This window comes from Gopherus flavomarginatus, chromosome 4, assembly GCF_025201925.1.
Source record: "Gopherus flavomarginatus isolate rGopFla2 chromosome 4, rGopFla2.mat.asm, whole genome shotgun sequence".
NCBI classification, from domain to species: Eukaryota; Metazoa; Chordata; order Testudines; family Testudinidae; genus Gopherus; species Gopherus flavomarginatus.
In genome coordinates this window covers 212,891,392-212,915,892 of record NC_066620.1, presented here as the reverse complement: position 1 = coordinate 212,915,892, position 24,501 = coordinate 212,891,392, and the positions used below count along the sequence as shown (strand labels likewise).

Below are 24,501 nucleotides of genomic sequence, written 5' to 3'. Positions count from 1 at the left end.
AGCTCATCCCTGGGAGTCCCTGCGTGGAGATTTCCCAGTGGGCGATGGCTCCACGGGGCTGGTACATTCGATGCAGCCGCTGTAAAGCCAGCTGCTCTGCCAGGTGTGCAGAACCAGAGTCCACTGAGTGTGACTGATCCTGTGGCCAGCCGCACCCCCGTTCCCAGCCCCGGGGGCTCCCAGGGGACGGGAACTGCCCTCGATATAGACAGAGCCCTCGCTCATCTCCTGCAGGGAAAGCAGAGTCTCCGGGGCTAATGCAACATCCCCCCCATGGGGCCTGTTTGGCGCAGGACGACGACGGTCTCTGAGGAATCGAGTCTATAAAGCATGGGGTGGGTCGGAGCTAACCAAGGGGAGGACAAACGCATGAACCTTTCCACCCACAGTGAGTTGGGGGAAGCCAGAGCCGGAGGTTACAGAGAATAGGCCATATCCAGGCCTGGTGTGAATCACTGCCACTCCTGCTCCCCTAACGGAGCTATGCCGATTTATGCCAGTGACAGATGAAGCCCCCCTCTCTCTAATACCCTTCAGACCGTGCTCTGAAGGAGCACCTAGTGGGAGGGGCTGATTGACCCCTAGCTCCTCCCCTCGCAGATCAGCTCTACCCATCACGTCCCCAACGTCCTGGAAGACCTGCCAGCCCCTTTCCCCTGGAGCTGGCGTCCCTCCAGCCGGTGGGTTCTCACATCTTCAAGGAGAAGGATCTCCAGACGAAGCAAAGCTGGAGGGGCCAGACGGGACACCTACCTCCAGATTTGGGTCTCGAGGCCTCATCGGGGATTTCAGCATAAATATCCGAATCTAGGGCAAGAAATTCAGCAGTAAAAGCGGCTGCAGCGCCCGGCCTGGGGTGTTTCTTTTAGTAAACCAGTGGGTCTGAGACCTCCTACGAGCTGTCCCTTATCCTGGGACAGTGTGGCAAGCCCGGGGCCTCTGCCCACACAGCCCATCCACACTACCCCCTGGCTGCTGGGCATGCTGCAGTTTCCGAAGTTGGGCATGGGAACCACTGCGGTGAATTAGCCCAGGGGTCCATCTAGGGCAGTGTCCTGCCTGACAGTGGCCAGCACCAGCTGCTGCCAAGGAGGCAGGAAGGATCCACATTGGGGCTGCACTAACAGGTTGGTTCCACTCGACTCTGTGGCCGCAGGACAGAAAGGAAAAAGAAGTGTGGGGTCCCCCAGTCAGGGGGCGGGGGCAGGAGGTAGAGGGAGGCTGGATCTAGGGCTTTGCCTCGGGCCCATCTCTAATAAAAGGGAACTGAGATTCTCTGTCCCTTCCCCAAACACTCCCATCCATTTTCTCCTTCTCCCAGTTGCACCGTGGCACTGGCTGGCTCTCTCTCCAGGTCCCAGCTGTGGCCGGCTGGTGAGAGGGGTGAATGAAACTCACCCATACTGATGCTCTCAGTTAATGTGGGTCTTCTCTTGTCTATGTGCCTACAGGGGAAAGCATGGGTGAAAACGCGCAAGAGAGACAAGCTCAGACACTGGTTGTCCTATCCATTCATCCATCCATCCATCTGTCCATCCATCTCATTCTTCCAGCCATCCACCCAGCTCCAGCATTTCCAAGGTTCCTATCCTCAGGGTATCTAAGCCCCGCTCTGAAGCCAGGTGTTCGTGGGATCTCTGAGGACCACACATGGTCAGGGCTTTGGTTTTATGGCCCTTCCTTCCAACCTGGACATCCCGCATTTGTGGTCTCTCTGCCCAGTGCCAATAGACATGCCTCGAGCGGTTATTTTCTACTTACTGTATGGGGATCTGTGGCAAGCTCACCCTCTTCTCATTCTCTGTGGGGAAAGGGGGGAAAGGGTCTTTACTGTACATCTCCTGTCGCCCGCCCTCCTCCCCCCGGTTTTGCTGCCAGACTCTGGGAACATCTTAGCCTCTGCTCTCCCATCCCTGGCCATTCTGCCGAGCCTCCGAGGAAGATATGGGACAGAAGGCAGAGTGCAGTCGGAGGGGACGAAGAGACCACCCCTTCCCCACACACCCAGCAACCTGCATGTGATTATCAAGCCGAGACAACCCAAAACTGCCACTGCACCTGCCTTTCACCTCGGGATGCCATCTGGGATTCAACGCCAGCTGGATCACCAGCGCGGCGAGTTTGGAGACTGTAAATTGGGGCTGATGGGTGCTGGGAACAGGGGAGTAAGAAAATTCCCTGCACTAAGCCTAGCTCCAGTTTTGGACCTCAGCCCTTGATGTTCATGGGCATCACAATCCCGCGGCATCTGCTTCCCCTCTGGCCTGCCCAGCGCCTGTGCTCACAGAGAGTCGCTCACCTTTCTTGGGACGGACGATGAGGGATGTTTCCTGGTCCCCCTGCAGTCGGCAGTAACCGTCTATCAGATCTGCCATGTTCTCCGCCTCGGCCAGGGAGGAGGTTTTAATAGCCAGGGACTGTGAAACATGAAAGGTGGGGTTGGGGGGGTTTTGAAACCCAGGTGAACATTTGCAACCAGCATCCAGATCTGCACCCTCCCAGCTGGATGGGCAACGGGTGGATGCTGCCTAGAGACAGAGCCTCTCGAGGCTCCAGGGGCTAGTGTTGAGATGCGCTGCCGTACTGACCTCACCCCTCTCCCTTCTAGGACACTGGGGTCCAGCAACCCCAAACCACAAGCGACGGGTAAAGGGGTGTACGTGACACACCGGTGCCAGGGTGTGCGTCTAACCGTCCCCATTACAGGCTGGAGCTTGGGTCACGTCCACGCTAAAGGGACAGCAGGAGGTGCAGCAGGATTACACCATGTTACTCCCTCCCAGATGCACCTCTGTATCTGGCCCGATGCATTCATGTCTTTAAAGCACACCGGGGCAAGCGCATTGAGTTCAGATGGGGACAAATCGGGCCCCTAACATATTGGTCTGGCACCATCTACAGCTCTTGGCCTGCACTCACACCCTGTGCTAAGAACAGCTGGCGCAGTGTCCTTGCAGCCCTGTTGGTCCCAGGATATTAAACAAACAGAATTTTGTCCAATAAAAGATATTCTCCCCCCTTCCCCCTGCCCTTGTCTTTCTGGTGGTAACATGTAGGGTAACCAGACAGCAAGTGTGAAAAATCGGGACAGGGGGTGTGGGGGGTAATAGGAGCCATATAAAAAAAAGCTCCAAACATCCCTATAACATCTGGTCACCCTAGTAACATGTGACTGTTATAGAATCATCGAACCAGAGGGTTAGAAGGGACCGCGGGGCCATCCAGTGTAACCCTCTGCCAAGACACAGGATGTGCTGTGTCTACACCATCCAAGGCAGATGCCTCCAGCCTCCTTCTGAAAACCTCCAGCGAAGGAGCTTCCACAACCTCCCTAGCCGTCTGTTCCATCGTCCTGCTGGTCTCACAGCGAGGGAGTTTTTCCTGAGATTTAATCTAAATCTGCTATGCTGGAGTATGACCCCATTGCCTCTCGCCCTGGCCTATGCGGCAAGAGAGAACAGCTTTTCTCCACCTTTTCTACGGCAGCCTTTCTAGTATTTGAAGACCGCTATCATGTCCCCCCGGCAATCTCCTCTTTTCCAAACTAAACATACCCAGATCCTTCAGCCTTTGCTCACCTGCCTTGCCTTTGTCCCTCTGATTGTCTTTGTCACTCGCCGCTGGATCCTTCCCATGTCTCTACACCTTTTCTATACAATGGTGACCAAAACTGGACACAGTTCTCCAGCTTAGGCCTACCCAGCGCAGAGTAGAGTGGTACTATCACCGCCCGTGACTTGCATGTTAGGCCTCTGTTCATACAACCTAAAACTGCATTTGCTTTTTTTGCAACAGCATCGCACTGCTGACCCATCTTGAGGTTGTGATCCACCACAACAGCCCTTCTCAGCAATGCTGCTGCCAAGCCAGTTATCCTGTATCCCGTATTTGTGCCATTGTTTTTTCTTCCCTTAGCGTACCACCTGCCATTTGTCTTTCTTGAATTTCATTTTGTTGTTCAGAGCCCAGTTCTCCAATTTATCAAGAACTCTCTGATTTTGAGTTCTATCCTCCCGAGTGTTGGCAACCCCACCCCCAGTTGTGTTATCTGCAGATTTGATCAGTATATGTGACCCTGTGACCTTATTTCTGTTACTACTAAAACCATGCGACACTTTTTTTTGCAGCTATTTTTAGAACAGTCATCTCCCCAAACACCTCGAAATAGTTCTCCGCCTCCCCTTTTCCTCCCCTCCTTTCTCTTTTCCAGCCTTGCCACCAGGGGGAACAACTATTTGATAATCATGGGCTCTTCAGCCTAGCAGACAACATCCAGTGGCTGGGAATTGGAGCTAGACAAATTCAGCCTGGAAACAAGGTGTCATTTTTTAACGAGGTGGGTAATTAACCACTTGAACATTTTACCATGGGTCGTGGTGGATTCTCCAGCACTGACCATTTTAAAATCCAGCCTGGATGTTTTTTTCTAAGAGATTTGATCTAGTACAAATGGGCATTAACTCAGAGAAGTTCTGTGGCCGGTGCGGTACAGGAGGGCAGAGCAGATGATCAGAGAGGTCTCTTCCGGCCTTGGACTCTATGTGGCTCTGGGACGGTAAGAGACACCGCAGCACTGTCCAGCTCCTCCCTTTACCTGGGGGGTCCCGGTGAGCGTTAGCTGCAGCATGGCTCTGCCCTCCTCCACGCTGCAACACTTGATGGATTTGATCTGCTTGAAATCCGCCAGGCAGGTGGGCTGCAATGCACCAAAACCCCAGTGTGATCACAACGCCAGCAGGGGCTGGGAGACAGCTCAGCAAGGACGTCTCTCTCTCTCTCTCTCTCACACACACACACACACACACACACACACACACACACACACACACACACACACACACACACACACACACACACACACACACAGAGTCTATTCTGGGATACCCGTTGCATCTCCCTCATTCCATAAGCAGCTCCACCTCCCTCATTTGCCATCAGAGGAACATGCTCTGGGTCCCAGCCCCGCATTTGGTGGGTGTGGGGTGACTAAGCCCTTTCATCTTTTGGGGCTTTAGCCCTGGCCCCCCCGCATACCTTTGCTTCCTTGCTCGTCATCTGCCGGATGCCCTTGGGCCCGATCACCAGGTCCACTGTGATGTTCCACCCTTGCTGGAAGGGAGAGATAAGGACACGGGCACAGTCTCTGCTCTGCCTCCGAAACAGCCCCGTCTCCCTTCCCAAGAGCTTCTCGGCCAGGGCTTTGCTGGAGCACCCAGCACTGGTCAAGGGGGCTGGAGAACGGACCCCAACAGGGGAGCCCAACTGGCAGCACGGGGAGCATCCCCACACAGTCCGGCCCAGCGTGCCGGAGCCCTGGCCTGCGGAGAGCACCAGCAGTTCAGTCTCCATCGCCCATCCAGTCCTTGCCTTCTCTGCTGAGGCCAATCAGAGCGCCAGCAAGGGAAGGAGGAAGGGGGAGGTGGACGCTTGTCCGAGAACTGGGCTGAGACTCACTCCGAAATTCCCAAGGGGCTGAGTGGCCTTTACCCTCCATGTAGGGACTGTAACCGAGAAGCCGACCGCCCTGTCTAGCGCTGGGGGCAGCGCAGACGGTGGCTTTGCTAGCTTTGCACACCCGTGGCTCTGCTGGCCCATCTCAGTCCCCGCCCGTGGCATCCCACTGGATGGGTAGCTGTGAGCCGTCCTCTGCCAACATCTCCCTGCTAGGCCTCCCAGGGGCTGCGACTGCCAGCCATTCAGTGCACTGACCACAGAAACTCAGCTAAAACCCCAGGATTCGAACCCAGGCCCCATATTAAGTCCCTGCTAGATCCCGCTAATGGTAACAATGCTTGGAGTGCTGGGGGATCCCTGGGGAGCTGCAGGGCAATGAAGACTTCAAACCGCTCCCTCCCACCCTGCTGTTCAGCTGGTACATACCGCAGCAGCTGTGAGTGGAGCTGTGGGGAAACCCCTTAGCATCCAGTGGGACACTCAAGCTGAGCTGGGGAGCCCGGATCAGGTTTGGTAATGGGCCTGGGTCCAAATGCCGGGTGGAAACTCTCTAAAACTTGAGGGCACAAAGCTGAGTGGTGCAACCGCGGAACTTGCACAACTCCCAGAGAGCTGAAACCACCGAGCTCCCCGCAGCATCAGCGGCTGCTGAGCCACTCTGGATCTGGCCCAGCCAGCCCCACCCCGAAGCGACGGGAAAGCCACCAAGACCAGTGGCAGGGTATTGGTGGCGGCTAGTGGCTTGAGCTACCTCCAGTTGCTTGAGAAATTCTGTGATGGACAAACTCAGACACAGACACTGCCTGGGAGACAGAGTCTGGGGCCGTGTTTATGATCGGCTGGAGCCAGAGAGTTGAAAGCTGAGAGCAGTTGAAACCAAAGCCATGTTACTGTGTATGGCCAGGGCAGGGGTCCCCAGCGGGGGAGCTACTTGAGGTTGCGGTATGGGGTGCAGAGATTTCCGGGCGTTAATCTGGGGGTTTCTTTCTGAGATGGGAACATCGAAATGGCCTGTCTCAAATCAGACCTGAGGTCCACCTAGCCCAGCATCCTGTCTATGAGAGTAGCCAGGCCCTGTTGCTCCAGAAGAAGGTGCAAGACACCCTGTAATGGAACAACCTACCCTGAAGAGAAAGTCCTACCTAACCCCCATCAGTGATTGGTTTAATCCCTGACGGGTGAGGGTTTATAACCCTTCTACATTTTATGTCCTAGCTAATGGACTTGTAATTCAGGATGTTTTTATCCCTATCGGTGCCTGTGTTATGCAGGTCAGACTAGATAACCACAACAGTCCCTTCTGGCCTTATAATCTATGACTCTACCAACGCCTAGTCCTTTTTGGAATCCTGCTGATACTTTGCTCTCACGGACAGCTAGTGGCGGTGAGTTCCACAGGCTGATTGTGTAAAAAAGTATTTCATTGTATCAGTTGAAATTGGCTGCCTTCCACTCTCATTACATACTTCCAGGACCGAGCACAGAGACCAGATCCCCAGCTGGGGTGTAATTGGCAGAGCTATGCTGAGGATCCGGCCCAGTATTCCTAGGAGGCTACACCACTGATTTATACAATGGCCCCTATAATACCTTCAGTGTTTCTGTTATGCGGGAAGGCACTCACGGCTGCCAGCAGGGGGGGGGTCTTGGACTAAAGACGATCACAGACCTCCTTAAAGCCAACGTGTGCCCATCACTCTCGGTCAGGAAGAGCAATCCAGCCCCTGTATGTGCTACCAACAGCTGGGGCCTTGCAGCGACTGCCTGGGGCACTGGGCCACGTGGCAAGTGCAGGTGGAATACGAGCTTTCCGAGGTTGTGAACGCAGGGCGGGGTTCGCAGCCTGTGCGCGTCAGAGGCAGAAAAATGTCAGCAGGAGACGCTGCAAGCGTGACCCTGGGAAGCAGAGGGGCACGAGCACGGGCATTTCTGAACCAGGAAGCTGCCTGCTGTTTGTTTCCGCCCGCGTTCAGGGAACAGGCCTCTGCGTCCATTCTTTGTGAATAAACGGGACAGCGCCCAAGAATGGTCTGGTCTCATGGTCCTGATTTCTCATCCTGACGCAAACAATCCTGCAAGGCTGCGCAGCTCCGGCTAACCGCCTGGGCCCAGGGCCAGCGCCAGTCTCTGCCCTCTTCGGTACGCACCGACGCTTTCATCACTGCACTTGGAGCAGAAGATTTCATACTGAGCTGCCCGGTTCTCCCCCCCGCCCCAGGTGGTACAGTAAAGGGAGAAGCCAGCAGTGTGTATAAATATCCCTTTCACCACCGCGAGGTCCCATTAGGGGACAGCTGCGAGGTATTTCCAAGAGATCAGGAATCTCCTGCAGGGTCCTGTTGCGTGTTCCGGGGTTTCCCTCGGGGAACTTCTCCCCTCCTTTGGCAAATCCCGGCTGGTTCCTCCCAGGGCTCAGCCACGGCCCGCCCAGGGATCTGACTAGGCATTCGCAGGTGGAACGCAGCAACTCGGCTCTGCTCCTCGGCCGGCTCCTGTTCACTCACAGCAAGACAACTGAAAGAAGCCTGCCACGTAGTGCCTGGGCCACAGGGCAGCGAGTGGGTCTACGGATGCCACGCTAGTGCTGAAGTCCAACTCTCCACCCTCACTCAGGCCTCCTCTGCTGGGTCTGCCCCGACTGGGGGCCTGATTCTGCTCTCCCGCTGGTGTAAATTAGAAGTAACTGCACTGAAATCGTGTCAGAGGGAGCAGAATCAGGCCTTTGGTAAGGTGAAATGCAGCCTGGGCAGAGAGTCCGGTGCCTAGACCTTTGCACCAGTCCCTCCGCACGGGGCGAATTTCACACTCAGAGCCCTGGGGCTGGGCATACCATATATCCTGCCATATACTGGCCCTAAATCCCAGGCCAGCAGGAGATTTGGGAATACCGTATTTCCCCCTATAGCTGGACACGGATCCCCAGCCCTCCTCCCGACACTGGCCATGGAGTGATGTGCTATTCGCCAGCAGAGGTTGGATTATCAGGCTCTAGACAGGTGCAGGCTGGAGGCGTGTGACAGAACCGTATATATCTCAGCCCCGGGCGCAGCGCCCCGTCTTCCCCACGCAGGGACTCACTATCAGCTCGCAGCGGAAGCTCTCCTGGTCAATGTTGGCGAAAGAGGCGAGGGTGTGCAGGAATTTGATGATGCACTCCTCCTCCCGCAGCAGGGCGTACTGCTGGAACGTCTGCTGGATCATCTTCCGGAACTGCTTGGGCTGAGGAGGGAACGGCGCCAGAGCCGGAGAGTCAGCGACGGGCCCCGCTGGCTGGGCGTAAAAACCCGACAGCCAGAAGCAACTCGGTCTGGGAGGCATCAGCATAGCCAAATGCTTCCCTCTCCACACACACAGTGTCTCTGCCAATGCACTCGAGTCCTGACCCCCTTCCCCCAGCTATTCCAGTCCTAGGCTCCCCACACACAGAGCTCTGCCAGCACCCCTCAACCCTGACCTACAACCCCCCCACATCCTGCTATTCGAACCCTGGGCTCCTCATACACAGCTCTGCCAACAGCCCTCAATCCTGGCTTCCAGTAACCCCTGAGAACTCCTGTGAGCGGCTCCCCCAACTCCGCTCCTTGACCGAGAGCACCTGACAATCCAGTGGGGGCGCCGGAGAGCTCTGCCGAGGAGCTCCTAGATTTAGACGAGTCCCTGCTGTTCCGCTCCCGGCCTACCCCTTCCCCAGGACAGTTTCCCAGCATTGTCGTTCCTTGACGAAGGCTGAATTTCCCAGCCCACGTCCTAGGTGATGCTCAAGTCCACATACGCTCGTAGGGTTGGCTTAGGCCCTAGGCATAGAGCGGCACCTAAGTCTCATCCCTCTGCACCAGGGCTGGATTTCACCCTAACGGCTTAACCCAGCTGCACTGAGCTGTTCTCTGAAGCAGTCCTGGCCTCCTGAACTGGCCACAAGTGTCCTTTGTCCATAACTCCCCCAGGCCGGGCTCTGCAGCACCTCACCTTCAAATTCTCTTGCATTTGCTTGGGGAAGAACAGGTCCAGCCCTACTTCCTTTCTGAAAGGGAGAGAGAACAAGAGACGCACACACAGGTTAACAATCCCACAGGGACTCTGCAAAACCCACTCCTTCCATCTGCATTTCAGCGGCGTTTAGGCCGTGCTGCATGGAGGGGTGCCAGGGGATGTGTGACACGCAGCCTGAGTCCCCCAGGTCAATGGCTTGGATGGGTCTATGATCAGGGATGACTGGAGTTCAGTGCCACCTGATGGGCGACGGGTGGCCCCTAAAGCGGTGCTCCCAGTACGGTTCCTAGTTGAGGACCATCTGCATTGCAGCAGCCAGCCTCAGCAGAGATGCCAAGGGCCACAGGGACAGACCACCTCTCCGCGATCCCTGCCCTCAGGACAGGGGCTCTGGTACCACCCCACTTTGATCCCCGTCTATTGCTGTGATCAGTAATGTTGCCTCGTGCACCTGACATGGTAGGGGATGATATGAGGAGGTTCATCTCATGGCATTTCAGGCTTCCTGCACTTATGATGATCCCAGCTTCCCCTACTCTGGGTTTTATTCCCTGCAGTCAGGCCATGATGCTTCGAGGGGCACGCACACACACACACACGTTTCTGCAATGTCTCCAGGGCAGCCCACTCCAGGATCCTGGTCAGGATTTTGGAATAACCATTGAAGAGCCCCCAACCCTAGAAAGTCCATTCCAGGCTTTATACTGAGCCCAGGGGACTCTGCAGGGATGGGATCTGGGAGATGAGGCTGTGTGTGGACACAATCAGCGAGGCTGATGGTTAGGTACTTAACTGGTGAGTCTCCCTCTGTGCTGGGATCTAGGGATCTGCCCAATCCCCAGGGCCATAATGCATAGGAGGAGATTTTCTTGCCTTGATAAGAGATCACATGGGATTGGACACCCTGTTATTTGTTTGTGAGGACTGGGGAACTCGAAGGAGTGGGGGGTGGGGGGAGAAGTCGAGAAGAAATAGATCTGGCCACTTACTCCAGGAAGTCAAAGTTGGATTTCTTATCCAGGGCATTGTGCGGCATGTCCTTGTAGAACCTCCTGCAAGAAGAGGGAGATGTCGGGCGTCAACATACCGACCTCACGCGCGCATCCTACACCGGGCGGGAGGTGCATGCAAGCAGGCTCCACGTGTCAGGGGAACAGATTAGCCAGCAGCTCATTCGAACATTCAGTATGCAAAATGAGAGGTAGAACCAGAGACAGGAAAGGGACCATTAAACAGATGGGCCCAGGTAAGAACCACAGATTCAAAAGTAATAAGTTAGCTAAGTGTGCCACCGACCCCCTTTAGGGGCTCATTCTCAGAGAGGATACCAGCCTACCACTGCTACTAGCTAATGGAGTGACTCCTTTAGCTTATGTGGCAGAGGCCTGGAGTTTAGAGCAGAGAGCCCAGGGCTCTGTATCTGCTGCTTACATGTGGTAGCCACGATATTACACAACTCCGGAGCGCTTTATACTCCAAATCCAGGTCTGGAGCTAAATTTGCAAATAGCCCCTGGGCTAAATTCTGCTGTGAATCAGACATGTGATGTTCCCTCTGAAACTGAGCACAGTGTGGTCCCTTCTCTGCGTAACGGGCAGGACCCAAACAATCGCAAGCTGTTGGGGTGCCTAGTTCTGGACTGAGACTTTTCATCTTGAGCCCAGCTGGACTATAAAGAGCAACAGTCAGAAAAGCAGGAGGCTCTAGGGTTCTTCCCCCATCCGTGACTTTCAGATCAAACATGCTCAGCTCCAGACTTTTGCTAACCACCAGCCTTGGCAGTTCTAGCCCAGCTGGGGTCCTCCTGCCTCTTATGAGCAACAAACTCAGGGCATGGCTACATTTGGAATTTCAAAGCGCTGCCCTGGCAGCACTGCGGGAGCGCTGCCGCGGCAGCACTTTGAAGTGTGAGTGTAGTCGGAGCGGCAGCACTGGGAGAGAGCTCTCCCAGCGCTGCATGTAAACCACATCCCTTACGGGTGTAGCGTGCAGTGCTGGGAGCCGCGCTCCCAGCGCTGCCGCCCTGATTACACTGACGCTTTACAGCGCTGTATCTTGCAGCGCTCAGGGGGGTGATTCTTCACACCCCTGAGCACGAAAGTTGCAGCGCTGTAAAGTGTGAGTGTAGCCATGGCCTCACTGCAAAACTCTGATGGATTTCAAGAGGCCTGGGCTTTGCCTTGCAGCCTGGCTGACAATGCACGAGGAGAACAGGATCCGGCTAGCTCTGTCACAGCAGCGCGGCCTGCTCTGTTGCTGACTCGAGCAGAAAAACCCCAGGCCAAATCCTCAGCTGGTGTAAATCAGCAAAGTCCCCTCTGCCTTGCAGCAGGAGTGTTTCCTGCCCTTCCCAACTCACACCGGCACGTTAAGCAGGCACGGCCCAGGTGCCTGCGTCTCACCGGGCTAATGGCAATTGCATTCAAGCCTGCCAGGCGACATACCTACGTGCCACTGCCACCCGCCTTGGCACTGCTCCCTGCCAACTACAGACGACCACGGGCACAGAGAGCAGAGGAGCCTCCTGGGGTTGAATCTCTCCGGTTATTTTTAGGGCCTATCTAACGTCTTGCTGCTCGAGTCCATCTGGCCCACTGGAGTGATTCAGCCGGAACGCCTCCACCTCCCACCATGTTCTTCTAGCTGTAGGGCATGAGCGTTCAATTCCCCAGCACCCCTGGGTACCGTGGGGCACTAAAGCCCACAGCTCAGCTGCGCCAGTTTCTTCATCCTCATCTTTCTCTCTTCTCCCTCCTCCTGACACCCCACTCGTGCGATGCAATGGCACTGGAATCTGGCTTGAGCTTCCCAACCCATCACCCCACCTCAGGGGGATCGGATTTGGTTTAAGGAGCTGCCCTCCCATCCCTAACAAAACCTGGAACTTCTCCCTGGTCCCTTTGCTGGGGGCTTGCTCCAGGCGAGCTTCTGTCTTGAGGCAAAGGGAACCACAGTAGGAAAATGCTCTGCACTAAATGGGCCCTATTGTCCAAGGAGCTCCAAGCCCTTTACAAAGCATGATCCCATTTTGCAGAGGGGGAAACTGAGGCACAGAGAGGGGAAATGGCTGGAGACAGTGAGCTGGTGGCGGGGACAGGATTCCCTGGCTCCTTGCCCTCTGCTGTTTTAGCCACTAGCCAGCGCTTCCTCCCAAACCTCTCTGGATCTAGCTAGGCCAGAGACGTTCGTGGCTGGGATGCATGGTTAAGAAGGGTCCTTTCCCCTGGCCCCCAGGGATGACCCCCTAGCACTCAGCGCCTGCTGTGCAAGGTACGTACCTGAGCTCCAGGCAGCCCAGCTGCAGGGCCATGCCCTCGCTCACCTTGCTGGCGTAGTGCTGCATGTAGTCGGTCCGGAGCTGCAAGGCCAGAGGGAGAGATCAGGAGGCCAGTTCAGTGTCCGCCATTTCCCCCCCCCCACCCCCTCATCCCTCCTTGCCTCTCCCCTTTCCTGCAGCGACAGGACTGCAGGCCTGAGTGCGAATGCCACCGGGGCACGTGCAGGGCAAAGAGACTTATTTCAGGAACCGGAGCTGCTAGGTCTCCAGGCAAAAGGATTGTCCCTGGGGATTCCCAGCGGCTAAGGGGACACTGCGGTTCTCAAACCGTGGGTCAGGGCCCCATTTTCATGGGGCTGCCAAGGCCAGCGTTAGACTTGCTGGGACCTGGCGCTCCAGCTGAAGCCCAAGTGCCACACTCCTGAGGGGCTTGGGCTCCAGCCTCCCCTCCTCCTACCCAGGGCATCGAGGAGTGGGCTCTGGTCCCTCTCCTCCCACCCAGGGCATCGGGACGTGGGCTCTGGTCCAGCTCAGGCTCTGGTCCCTCTCCTCCCACCCAGGGCATCGGGACGTGGGCTCTGGTCCAGCTCGGGCTCTGGTCCCTCTCCTCCCACCCAGGGCATCGGGATGTGGGCTCTGGTCCCCCTCCCCCCACCCAGCTCGGGCTCTGGTCCCCCTCCTCCCACCCAGGGCATCACGGAGTGGGCTCTGGCCCCTCCCCCTACCCAGGGCATTGGGGCGTGGGCTCTGGCCCCCGTCCTCCCACCCAGCTCGGGCTCTGGTCCCCCTCCTCCCACCCAGGGCATCGGGGCGTGGGCTCTCGTCCCCCTCCCCCCACCCAGGACATTGGGGCGTGGGCTCTGGTCCACCTCCCCACACCCAGGACATCGGGACGTGAGCTCTGGTCCCCATCCCCACACCCAGGACATCAGGACGTGAGCCCTGGTCCCCATACCCATACCCAGGGCATCAGGGTGTGGGCTCTCCCCCTGCCCCCAGGGTCATTGTCATAATTCTGTTGTCTGAACAGGGTCCCGGCACAGCAAAGTTTGAGAAGCACTGGTCTGGCCTCCCGCAGAACACAGGGCACAGAGCCTTGCCCAGCAATTCCTGCCTGTCGCCCACAGCTTTGGGGTGAGTTACAAAAGAGACATCTGGTCGTGACTTAAAAACCACCCGGGATGGAGACGCCACCCCGTCCCTAGTATCTGGCTCCAATTGAATTACCCTTCCTGATCAAACACGTGCTTTAGCTTGTCTGAATTTCTCTAGCTTCAGCATCCATCCCCTTGATCTCATTCTGCACTGAGATGAGAGAGGGGCCGGCCCCTGAAGCTCACTTCTTCAGACACGTCCCCGTTCTAACCATCGCTGCTGCTGGTCAACCCCACCCGCACGGAGACTGCTGGCCAGGTCTTGGCAAGTGCTGGGCGCCCGCAGTTCCCAGCGACTTCTCTGGAATTTTGTGGGTGCTCAGAACGTTTTTCAATCGGGCCCCAGAGTGGTGAGAGCAAGTGGGGGAGAGAGATCCCCGGGAGAAGTGTGAATCCAGGGGGATCACAGGTGGGTGTGGACAGGAGGCCAAATTCAACACTGGTGCAAGGGGGCACAATGCCACAAGAGTCAGCGGCGTCAGGCCCACTTACGCCCCGGAGAGCGTGTTGCAAATACTCTGACCTGCTGGTAGAAGTACAACAAGGTGGTCCTGTCCTCTATGAAGCGCTCCATGTAGTTCTCAGGGAGGTAGCGGATTTGGAGGTCGTACCTTCAAGCAAACAAAAAGCCAGCTCTTTGAGGTGTCCGCTTTTCCGAGGAAAGGTCTTTCTTTCTGCAAAGCGCCCAGTCTCTACTGCTATCTGACGACGCCCCTGGCCCCTGCTGTCCCACTCCGCAATGTGCACTAGGGGAGACTCAGCTGAGCCCCCCAGATCTAGGTGTAACAGGTCCATGCAAACCCTACAGCCCCCGACTGCTCTCCCACCATGGCGACCTCCCTTGCTGCCACCTGTTCTGGCTGAACCCGCCATTAGGCGGGGGCAGGGTGTGCCGGAGGGCGATATGGGGTCTGATCTCCATACCTCCACTCAGCCTCCAGGTGCAGGCACTCGTACTTGTCCTGCACCTCGCCCACCGTCAGGTCCGGGTGCAGCCAGTGGATCTCATCGGACTTCACGTGCTTGAGACGCAGGCCGTAGCACTCGGCCAGCTGGATGTCAGGCCCAATCCTGCCGCTTAGCAGGATGGAGTGGATGACCTCCTGCAGCCAGGGTGGGGAGGGAGATAGAGTGAGAACCCAGATGCCCCTTCCCCCGTGGCATCACCCCTTCCCCCAGCACAAGCAGTAACTTGGCACGGACACCCTGGGGTGCTGGACTTCCCAGTGCATCTCCCGTATTAGATTCTCTGGCGCAGGAGCTGCCTGTAGGTAGTTTGTGTCTTGTGCTGGGCCAGGGCCAGAGCCAGAGGTGTCGGAACTAGGGCAGCTGGGGGAGCTGCTGCACCCTCTGGCTTGAAGCAGTTTCCGTCATATGCAGGGTTTCCAGTTTGGTTCAATGGCTCTCAGGCCCCCCACTGTACACGCTGTCCCAGCACCCCAGGGCATGCGATAAGCACCAAGAAAAAACATCAGTGTCATTTTAACTATTCCCACTAGAGGGTGGTGTGACACAGCTTTCAGACTGGCTCCGGCCACTAGACACAGTGGCTTCGGGGCGCTCAGCCCGCTGTTCATTACAGGGGGGTTACAAAGCAGTGGTGTGATACCAGCCTGTACTTTGAACAATACAAAGGGCCTGATGCTGAGCTGGTGCCAGGTGCTGTTGCCCCAGACGATCTAGCCCAACACCTAGAAATCTGGCCCGGTGACGGGAGGTTATGGAATTAATTTATTTCAAATGCTGCTGTTTTTCCTGTTAAAACTTAGTAGCGTGACCAGACAGTAAGTGTGAAAAATCAGGACAGGGGGTGGGGGGTAATAGGATCCTATATAAGCAAAAGACCCAAAAATTGGGACTGTCCCTATAAAATCAGGACATCTGGTCACCCTAACACGTAGAGACCCCCTCCCTCCACCCCAACGCTGAAATCAGAACGTGAACGTTCGCAGTGTTAGCCAGCAAGGCTTTTTAGTGAAACAGTGTTCTTTGAGTGCAACAGTTTATAGAAAGAAAGAAAGAAAGAAAGAACGAGCCGTACACGAGGTTGTTAGTGGTTGCGTTGTTTGCACAGTGGGCGTCATGCCAGACTAGTTTGTTTAGGTACAGACCGGCTATACACTGCTTCTCAGGGTTACACTGCAGACATCTTTTGTTGACAGTTTATCACTCAAACCTTGGAAAACCAGCAGAAATCAGTTTGCAGCTAAATACAGGACATTTTCCATGTTTTTCTTTTCCTCGCTTGGCTTATGGTACAACAGGGCGAGATCCCCACTGGTGTCAGGCAGCAGCTCTCTGTTGACTTTAGTGGAGCTCCTGGCAATTGACACCAGCTATCTGTGTGAATGCCACCTGCCTGGCCCTGCCCCTTTCATCACATCAGCAGCCTGACCTTCCCCCTGGAAAGCTGTTACCGGCTCTGCACTTCTGGCCTCCTTGGACTCCTCCTTCCAGCCGCCCAGTGTGAGGTTTGATAGGAACAGGAGCACATGCAGCAGGAAGAACTAGGCCAAGAAATGCTTCTGCTGTCACTAATTTTAACAGCTTCCTGGCCACACAGGGTTGCCTACCTCTGCCACAACAGTGAGGGACTTAGCTGAGATATACAACACATGCCTTAACCATTCCCAGGTATTAAAGATTCCCATACACAATTCTGCAAGAAAAGGAGTATTAATCCTAGTGCTTTGGCCAAATGCAAGCTCAAGTAATTACATCCTGCCTAACTAATCCCCACCCGCTTTGGTACGGTAACATTCTTCACCTCCCACTCTTTCGTCACTGGGTCCTGTTAGCTGTCACGTTCTGCCCCAGAGGTGGCTGCACGGCAATGCTAGGTGAAGCAATCCCCAGAGGCTGTATGTAGTTTGTAAATCCATTTGGCGATCATCATAAGAACGGCCAGATTGAGTCAGACCAAAGGTTCATCTAGCCCAGTATCCTGTCTCCTGACAGTGGCCAGTGCCAGGTGCCCCAGAGGGAATGAACAGAACAGGGAATCACCAAGTGATCCATCCCATCGCTCATTCCCAGCTTCTAGCAAACAGAGGCCGGGGACACCATTCCTGCCCGTCCTGGCTAATAGCCATTGATGGACCTATCCTCCATGAACTTATCTAGTTCTTTTTTTAACCCTGTTATGGTCTTGGCCTTCACAACTTCCTCTGGCAAAGAGTTCTACGGGTTGACTGTGCGCTGTGTGAAGAAATACTGCCTTTTATTTGTTTTAAACCTGTTGCCTATTAATTTCATGTGGTGACCCCTAGTTCTTGTGTTATGAGGAGGAGTAAATAACACTTCCTTATCTACTTTCTCTATACCAGTCATGATTTAATAGACCTCTAACGTATCTCCCCTTAGCCATCTCTTTTCCAAGCTGAAAAGTCCCAGTTTTATTAATCTCTCCTCATATGGAAGCTGTTCCATACCCCTAATCATTTTTCTTGCCCTTTTCTGAACCTTTTCCAATTCCAAGATATCTTTTTTGAGATGGGGAGACCACATCTGCATGCAGTATTCAAGATATGGGCATACCATGGATTTATATAGAGCAGGGGTAGGGCGCACGGGCCAAAGGTGGCATGCAAGCTGATTTTCAGTGGCACTCACACTGCCCGGGTTTGGGGGAGGGGGCGGCTCTGCATTTTAATTTAATTTTAAATGAAGCTTCTTAAACATTTTTAAAACCTTATTTACTGTACATACAATAGTTTAGCTATATATTATAGACTTATAGAGAGAGACCTTCTAAAAACATTAAAATGTATCACTGGCACGTGAAACCTTAAATTAGAGTGAATAAATGAAGACTCGGCACAGCACTTCTGAAAGGTTGCCGACCCCTGATATAGAGGCAACGTGATATTTTCTGTCCTATTATCTATCCCTTTCTTAATGATTCTCAGCATTCTGTTTGCTTTGGCTGCCGCTGCACATTGAGTGGATGTTTTCAGAGAACTATCACAATGACTCCAAGGTCTCTTTCTTGAGTGGTAACAGCTAATTTGGCCCCCATCATTTTGTGTGTGCAGTTGGGATTATGTTTTCCAATGTGCATTACTTTGCATTTATCAACATTCAATTTCATCTGCCATTTTGTTGCCCAGTCACCCAGTTTTGAGAGATCCTTTTGTAGCTCTTTGCAGTCTGCCTGGGACTTACCTATCTTGAATAGTTTTGTATCATCTGCAAATTTTGCCACCTCACTGCTTACCCCTTTTTCCAGGTCATTTATGAATATGTTGAATAGGACTGGCCCCAGTACAGACCCCTGGGGGACACACTATTTACCTCTCTCCATTCTGAAACCTGACCATTTATTCCTACCCTTTGCTTCCTATCTTTTAACCAGTTACCGATCCATGCGAGGACCCTCCCTCTTATCCCATGACAGCTTACTTTGCTTAAGAGCCTTTGGTGAGGGACCCTGTCAAAGGCTTTCTGAAAATCTAAACAACCGCCTAGGTAGGAATACTGTGGAAAGGGATCTGAGGGTCATAGTGGATCACAAACTAAACAGGAGTCAACATCATTCTGGGGTGTTTTAGCAGGACTGTTGTAAACAAGACATGAGCAGTAATTCTATCGCTCTATTCCACGCTGACTAGGCCTCAGCTGGAGTATTGTGTCCAGTTCTGGGTGCTACGTTTCAGGAAAGATGTGGACAAACTGGAGAAAGTCCAGAGAAGAGCCACAAAAATATTTAAAGGTCTAGAAAACTGCCTACCAGGAAAGATTGAAAAAACTGGGTTTGTTTCATCTGGAGAAGGGAAGACAGAGAGGGGACATGATAGTCTTAAAGTATATAAAAAATTGTTATAAAGAGGAGAGAGGAAAATTGTTCTCCTTATCCACTGTGACAGGACAGAAAGCAATGGGCTTAAATTGCAGCAAGGACATTGGGAAAAACTTGCTCACTGTCAGGGTAGTTAAGAACTGGAACAAATTACCCAGGCAGGTTGTGGAATCTCCGTCATTGGAAGTTTTTAAGAACAGCTCAGACAAACACCTGTCAGGGATGGTCTCGATCAATGTTTCTGAACCTTTTTGTGCTGGCTTCCCTCCATGGACTTAAAAAGAAATTGCAACCCCCTACCTTAAGCTTGGGCTTGGACTTCAGTCCCCGGTGGCTCAGGGCCAACACTGGCTGCCAAGACTTCAGGACTCTCCTGGAGAGTCCAGGAATTGAAGATTATGTGGTGTGATGAAGCCTCCAGGAATCTCCCCGCCGCCCGGGGCTGAAGTATGTAACTTAGCTTCACGGGGCCCCTGGGCAATTGTCCTGCTTGCCACCCCCTAACGCTGGCCCTGCCCTTGTGACGCCACTAAACCTGTCCCATGACCCTTCCCGAAGGGAGGAGGGGGCACAACCCATAGGTTGAAAAACACTGGTATAGATAATACCGAGTCCTGTCTCTGAGTAGGGGACTGGACTAGATGACCTCTTGAGATCCCTTCCCGTCCTATGAGAACACCTCACTCTTATATACCACTGATCATCTAGAGAGCTCAGAGCACTCTAAGACGAGCTAGTGTTATCCAACGTGAGGTAAAGCGATTTGTCTAAAGTCACCAGGAGCAAGGCTGGGACGAGAACCCAGGTGTCCTAAGATGCAGGCCAGCACACTGTCCACTAAACCACACTGTTCTCCAAGTGCCCCTTTCTTCGTGTGTTCTTCCTCTTCTTCATCCCGTGGCAACATTCTCTGCAGCCCCGTGGCTGAAAGCTGCCGCTCTCGGGTGGGGTGGTAGATCAGGGGAATGTCAAGGAGCTACAGCACTGGGTCACTGCTCTGGAGCTCATCCTGCCCAGGGAGGCCCCCAAAGCCCTGTGGCCTGCGTGAGGTGGGCTGGCAGCTTAAACGCAGATCCCACCAGACAGGCGTCGACATCGCGACAGGGCACATGGGATGGCTGGCCTTACTCCCCAGCCCCCGGCTCTGTTCCCGGACGCTGACGCAGAAGGATAAGAACAGATGCCACGCTCGCTGAGTGAAACAGGGTCATCCCACTTCTGGGGGGTTTCCTGCTGTCATGGCCATAACAGCCACCCAGAGCCTGGTGCGTTACAGGAGGGATGCAGTGCTCTGCAATGGGAGCAGTGGCACTGAATTCGCAATGCACTTGCATCCAATTGGGAATTCAGCTGGAGTGCCTCCCGGGCACATATTCCACCAGCCTTGGTTCCGCTCCCAGAAGCAGTGCATCCTGGGAGGTTTCGCAAGGCCTCTGGCACGCTCTGGGAGGAGCCACGCATTCACACGGGCATTAAACCAGTTCAGACCGAACCTCTTCTGCCTTATCAGCTTCTCGAAGGCTGCCTGGTTTAACCGGTTCTTACAGCATGCTTGAGCTGGCTGCAAAGTTGTGCTGCAAGCAGACACAAGGTCTGAGTGGCCGAGAAAGTCGAAGGACGGCGGCAAACGCATCAAACCCTCAGTAACTCGCCTACAAGGCTGGCTTCCCAGCCTTCCATCATGCCCCCAGCCCCCCAGGAAAGCTGCCTTACTGGTAGGAAGAGGGGGATCAGGGCTGGGACAGGCGGTTGGGGGCCAGGAAGGGGTAAGAGATGCAGGCTCCGAACGACACTTATCTCAAGCAGCTTCCAGAAGCAGCCGCATGTCCCCACCCCCAACCCACAGCTCCTACGGGGAGACACAGGCAGGCCGTGGTTCCCAGCCAATGGGAGTTGCAGGGGTGGTGCTTGGCTCCGAGGTAGCATACAGACCCCCCTGGTTGCCCCTACGCGTAGGAGCCAGCTGCTTCCCGGGAGCCACGCGGCGAGGAGGCTAACAGGGAGCCTGCCAGCCCGGCAGAGCGGAGCCGCCAGCCAGCCAGACAACTGCCTGGTCAGCGGTGCTGACCGGAGCCACCAAGTGATCCTGGTGATCAATCAGGTGAGCCTGTTGAAAACCGGACACCTGGTCACCCTAGTGCTGGGGGAAGTTTCACCCTCCGAGTGCTGGGCTCTGACTCAGATTTGACCCCAAGCCCCCTTGGTGTCCACCCACAAATCAGCAAGCTCAGGACCCAGATCCTCAGGTTCAGAGCCTGAGTCCCGCTGTGACTCGGGTCCAAGCCCAAGCCTTGTCATTTTGCAGTGTGGACGCAACTCGAGCTGCAGAGCCGAGTCAGAAGGTCAGTGTAGCATAGTGTGGACGCATTAGCATGGCTGTGAGACTGCGGCAGGAGTGCTAGAACCTCGGTAGAAGGGGGCGGGAGCCATGAGGCCCTGCACCTCTCCAGGGCCCTGACCCCTACTCCTCCTCTTCCCCCCGAAGCCCTGCCCCCAGCCAGGCCATTCTAAGAGCCTCCCAGGGAGTTGGGGCCGCTGTGGGGATTCCTGGATCCTCCACCTGCCCTGAGCAGGAGGCCAGGATACCAGAAAGTGGCCCCTGGCTCACGTCCCTGCCCCCTCGGGGCACGCTGACCAGTGCAGATGGAGGGTTTGGAGCTCCCCTCGGGCTCCCAGGGCAGCTCTTACCATGGCCTAGGCGGGGCCTCGGGGGGGAAGAGGAGGGACAGGGGTCAGCCTACAGAGAGGGGCAGCGACTCATGCTGAGGGGGCGTCTAAGGCCCACTCAGTCCCCCTATGGGGAAGAAGCTTCCACCACTGGCGGGGGCTCTGCTTCACACCTCCCTTGCCACAAAGCTCAGCCCCTGCCGGTGTCACTCCGCACCTGCCCAAAGCTTGCAATTGGAGGGGGCAAAGGAGCCCCCTGCCCCCTAAACTACGCCCATGCTAAAAAGTGGGGGGACCATGGCCTCCCCCGTTCCAGCATGCCTGAACCGGGGTCCAGCAATTGTAAGCCCTGGCAGTGTGGCCTGAGAAACACCCAATCCACTAGCCCAGGTTTCCAATGCGGTGCAACCACACCGTCAGTGAACGGTTCACCGGCAACCCCCAGCCTCGAAAGGCCTCGTTCGAGCTACCTGGCAGATCCTGGGGAAGAAGGAAAATCCAGAGGCCTGGTTCTCCTCCCACACCAGCTGGGAACACTAGAGCCAGGCTGAATCTCAGGGGCGTGGGCAGAGAACCCGGTCCCAGATCAGCCACTGACAGAGCAGTCAACAGCGTGACAGTTCAGACTCCCTGTTTCCCAGCAGCTGGGACATCTGCAGAGATTTTCCTCTGTTTCTCTCCATCCCCCCAGTTTTTTCATTTGAAGGCGCCTGTTCCCCAGTCCCCCAGGGCTCACTGCGGCCTCTGTTTTCCAGGGAAAGCACAGCAGCCTCTGCGTTTGTGTTCCCAAGTACGTCCTGTGCTACGCACCAGCCCCTTCCAACAACATGCTGTTCCCTGGATTCAACACACCCTGCTGCTTTCTGGCTTGCTACATTTCTCCCGGTCAGTCTCCCAGATCTGCTTGTGGGAGGATGAAGCTGGTAATGTTTTTCACTGCACCAGCAGCCCTTTTTTAAAAGACTCCTGTATCCTTTCCCCATGCAGGACACCAGAGCCCATAGCTCAGTGCGCAGGCTGCTGGCCCGAGCAGTGGCCTGGGAATCAGGTCTCCTGAGGCCTATCCCAAGAGCAGGAAGGCAGCAGGACGGCGGATTAGAGTGACAGGCTGAAGGTCAGGACACCTGAGGTGTAACCACAGCTTGTTGCCTTGTTGTTAACACACAGGACCGTGCACCAGGACTCCCGGGATCCACAGCCAGCTGTGTGAACCTCTCGCTGGCAAGTCATATAATCTCTTTGTCTAGCCACCGACAGCCCTGCAGAATGTCCTTGTCCTCCCACGTCTCAGAGCCTCTGCCCTTTCCTCTGGGATGAGGACCAAGCCGTGGGTTGGTCATCTCTAGATGGGATTGTTGTGAGGTGCTGCCCAGGGGCTGACCCAGATGGTGCCCCCTGGAGGCACAGCGCATTGCAGCTGCTCTGCTAAGCGGAGGATGTTCCCCAGTGTGTCCTGATCGTCACCGCCAACCACGCCAGTGCTAAGGTCAAGTCAATGGCCCAGCCCTCCTCCATAAACACCTAAACAGGCCAGGAGTCAGCTCTCTCCAGACCCTGCATGGCCAGGCTGCTGCCTCCAGGGCACCCCTTCATGGCCAGGGATGGCGCTACAGCAGCTGTGCCTCAGTTTCCCTCCCAGGTGCTTTGCAATAATTGACATTAGGACTAGCATCCTGGCAATAAGATTCCCCTTTCGCGGAGTCTTATTTATTCAGTACCTGACTAACTGCAGACTGTCTAGCCCCACAGTCCCAGCCCTTCATCTCACCGGGGCAGGCGTCCAGCCACCCTCCTTCCTGTGGTCTGGGGCTGCAGCCTCACACCAACTTGTCTTCCCCTCCCTGGGCTGGGGGAGGGCAGAGGCAGCTTTTTCCCTGCTGATCTCTCTCCTCTTGGGAACAGAGACACATTAGGAGCCATCCTTGGCCCCAGGGCTCATCCCTGCCCCACCTCCACGACTGTTAAAGGGGCCAGACCACCCTGTAACACCCTGGCATTGCAGCTGTGATCAGCGGGGAACACCCAGACTGATGCGGTCCCCCACTCCCCTCGTAGTGGGACAAGCCTCTCCCAGAGGCAGAGTCTGTGTCTCGCTGCCTTCCAGGATCATCTCCTGGTTCCCCAGGGCCCCACCCTGGGTCTGCTCCTTCGGGCTGGCGGTGGTGAGGCCTGGGGAGAGCTAACAACACCGAGGTGCCGTGCTGAGTGGTGCACAGCAGACAGAGCAGCTCGGAGACGAGGGAGCAACACAATGGTCACTCTGTGCCAGCACCAGGGGAAACACACCCATGAACGGCGGGGCCGGGGATCACCCTGAGGGCCCTCAAAAGGCCAAGAGGTCTCAGATGCTCTCACCCTCTCTGTTTGTATTAGGCCAATCCTCATCTATTCCAACAGGCAGCTGCTTCCACCACTGGCCAAACAGCCGATAACCGCATATGTTACTCTAGCTCACTCTGGGCTCCTTGGCCTCATCTCCACACGAGATGTGGGAACATTTCTCTTCCCTGAGCAGCCTCTCTCGAGCCAAGCTTCACGCTGCTGCCTATCCCCCCAACTCGGCCAGTGCCCCCAATCTCGCCCGCCCCGGTACACAGTCACCCCCTTGCCTTCTTCCACACCGTCCCTGTGCTCCACACGACTCCCTGCGCTCATTTGCCAGGCCCCCACCCTGCCCAGAGTACGTCCTTCTGCCCCTGCCCGGCTGCCACAGGGCAGCTTGTGAGTCTGCATCGCAATTGTATGTAAATTGCCTGTTGTCATCCTGCTGGTCTCTGTCCTCAGCCTGAGAGCCCCTCAGAGCAGGGACGGAGCCTTGGCTTTGTCCACACTACACGGCTTTTGGCCACACGGCCGTGTCGCTGAAGTCAGGCAGTTTGCCGACAAAACCCTTCCACCCCCTACGAGCAGGGTTCGTGTTGTCGACAGGAGAACGCTCCTCCCGACCACGAGCCATTTACATGGCCACTTGCTGCGGCAAAACTTTTTAAAAGCACCTGTGAGCAACGAAAGTTTTGTCATTCAATTGGCAGTGTAGACAAAGCCTCAGTGTTTGGGAAGTGGCCAGGACACTGGGCAGAGATAAATAATCATCATCAGTCCTGGGCCACTGCTCGCTATGAGCTCAAAGATCTACAAATGCCTCCACCGTCCCTCTCGGT

At 55.4% G+C, this 24,501-nt stretch overlaps 1 protein-coding gene across 16 annotated transcripts in view; it reads right to left on the bottom strand.

The window, feature by feature from the left end:
- PTK2B (protein tyrosine kinase 2 beta) overlaps positions 1 to 24,501 on the bottom strand; it is a 119,456-nt gene that overhangs the window by 23,530 nt on the left and 71,425 nt on the right. For all 16 annotated transcript variants that reach the window (XM_050948746.1, XM_050948743.1, XM_050948745.1 and 13 more), the window contains 12 exons: positions 14,800 to 14,978; positions 14,399 to 14,486; positions 12,723 to 12,802; positions 10,434 to 10,496; positions 9,421 to 9,475; positions 8,533 to 8,673; positions 5,035 to 5,109; positions 4,595 to 4,696; positions 2,300 to 2,417; positions 1,762 to 1,801; positions 1,399 to 1,445; positions 754 to 807 (listed from right to left, as the gene is read on the bottom strand). In XM_050948746.1, the coding sequence (XP_050804703.1) occupies positions 754 to 807; positions 1,399 to 1,445; positions 1,762 to 1,801; positions 2,300 to 2,417; positions 4,595 to 4,696; positions 5,035 to 5,109; positions 8,533 to 8,673; positions 9,421 to 9,475; positions 10,434 to 10,496; positions 12,723 to 12,802; positions 14,399 to 14,486; positions 14,800 to 14,978 (1,042 nt within the window). The remainder of the gene's footprint in view (positions 1 to 753; positions 808 to 1,398; positions 1,446 to 1,761; positions 1,802 to 2,299; positions 2,418 to 4,594; positions 4,697 to 5,034; positions 5,110 to 8,532; positions 8,674 to 9,420; positions 9,476 to 10,433; positions 10,497 to 12,722; positions 12,803 to 14,398; positions 14,487 to 14,799; positions 14,979 to 24,501) is intronic.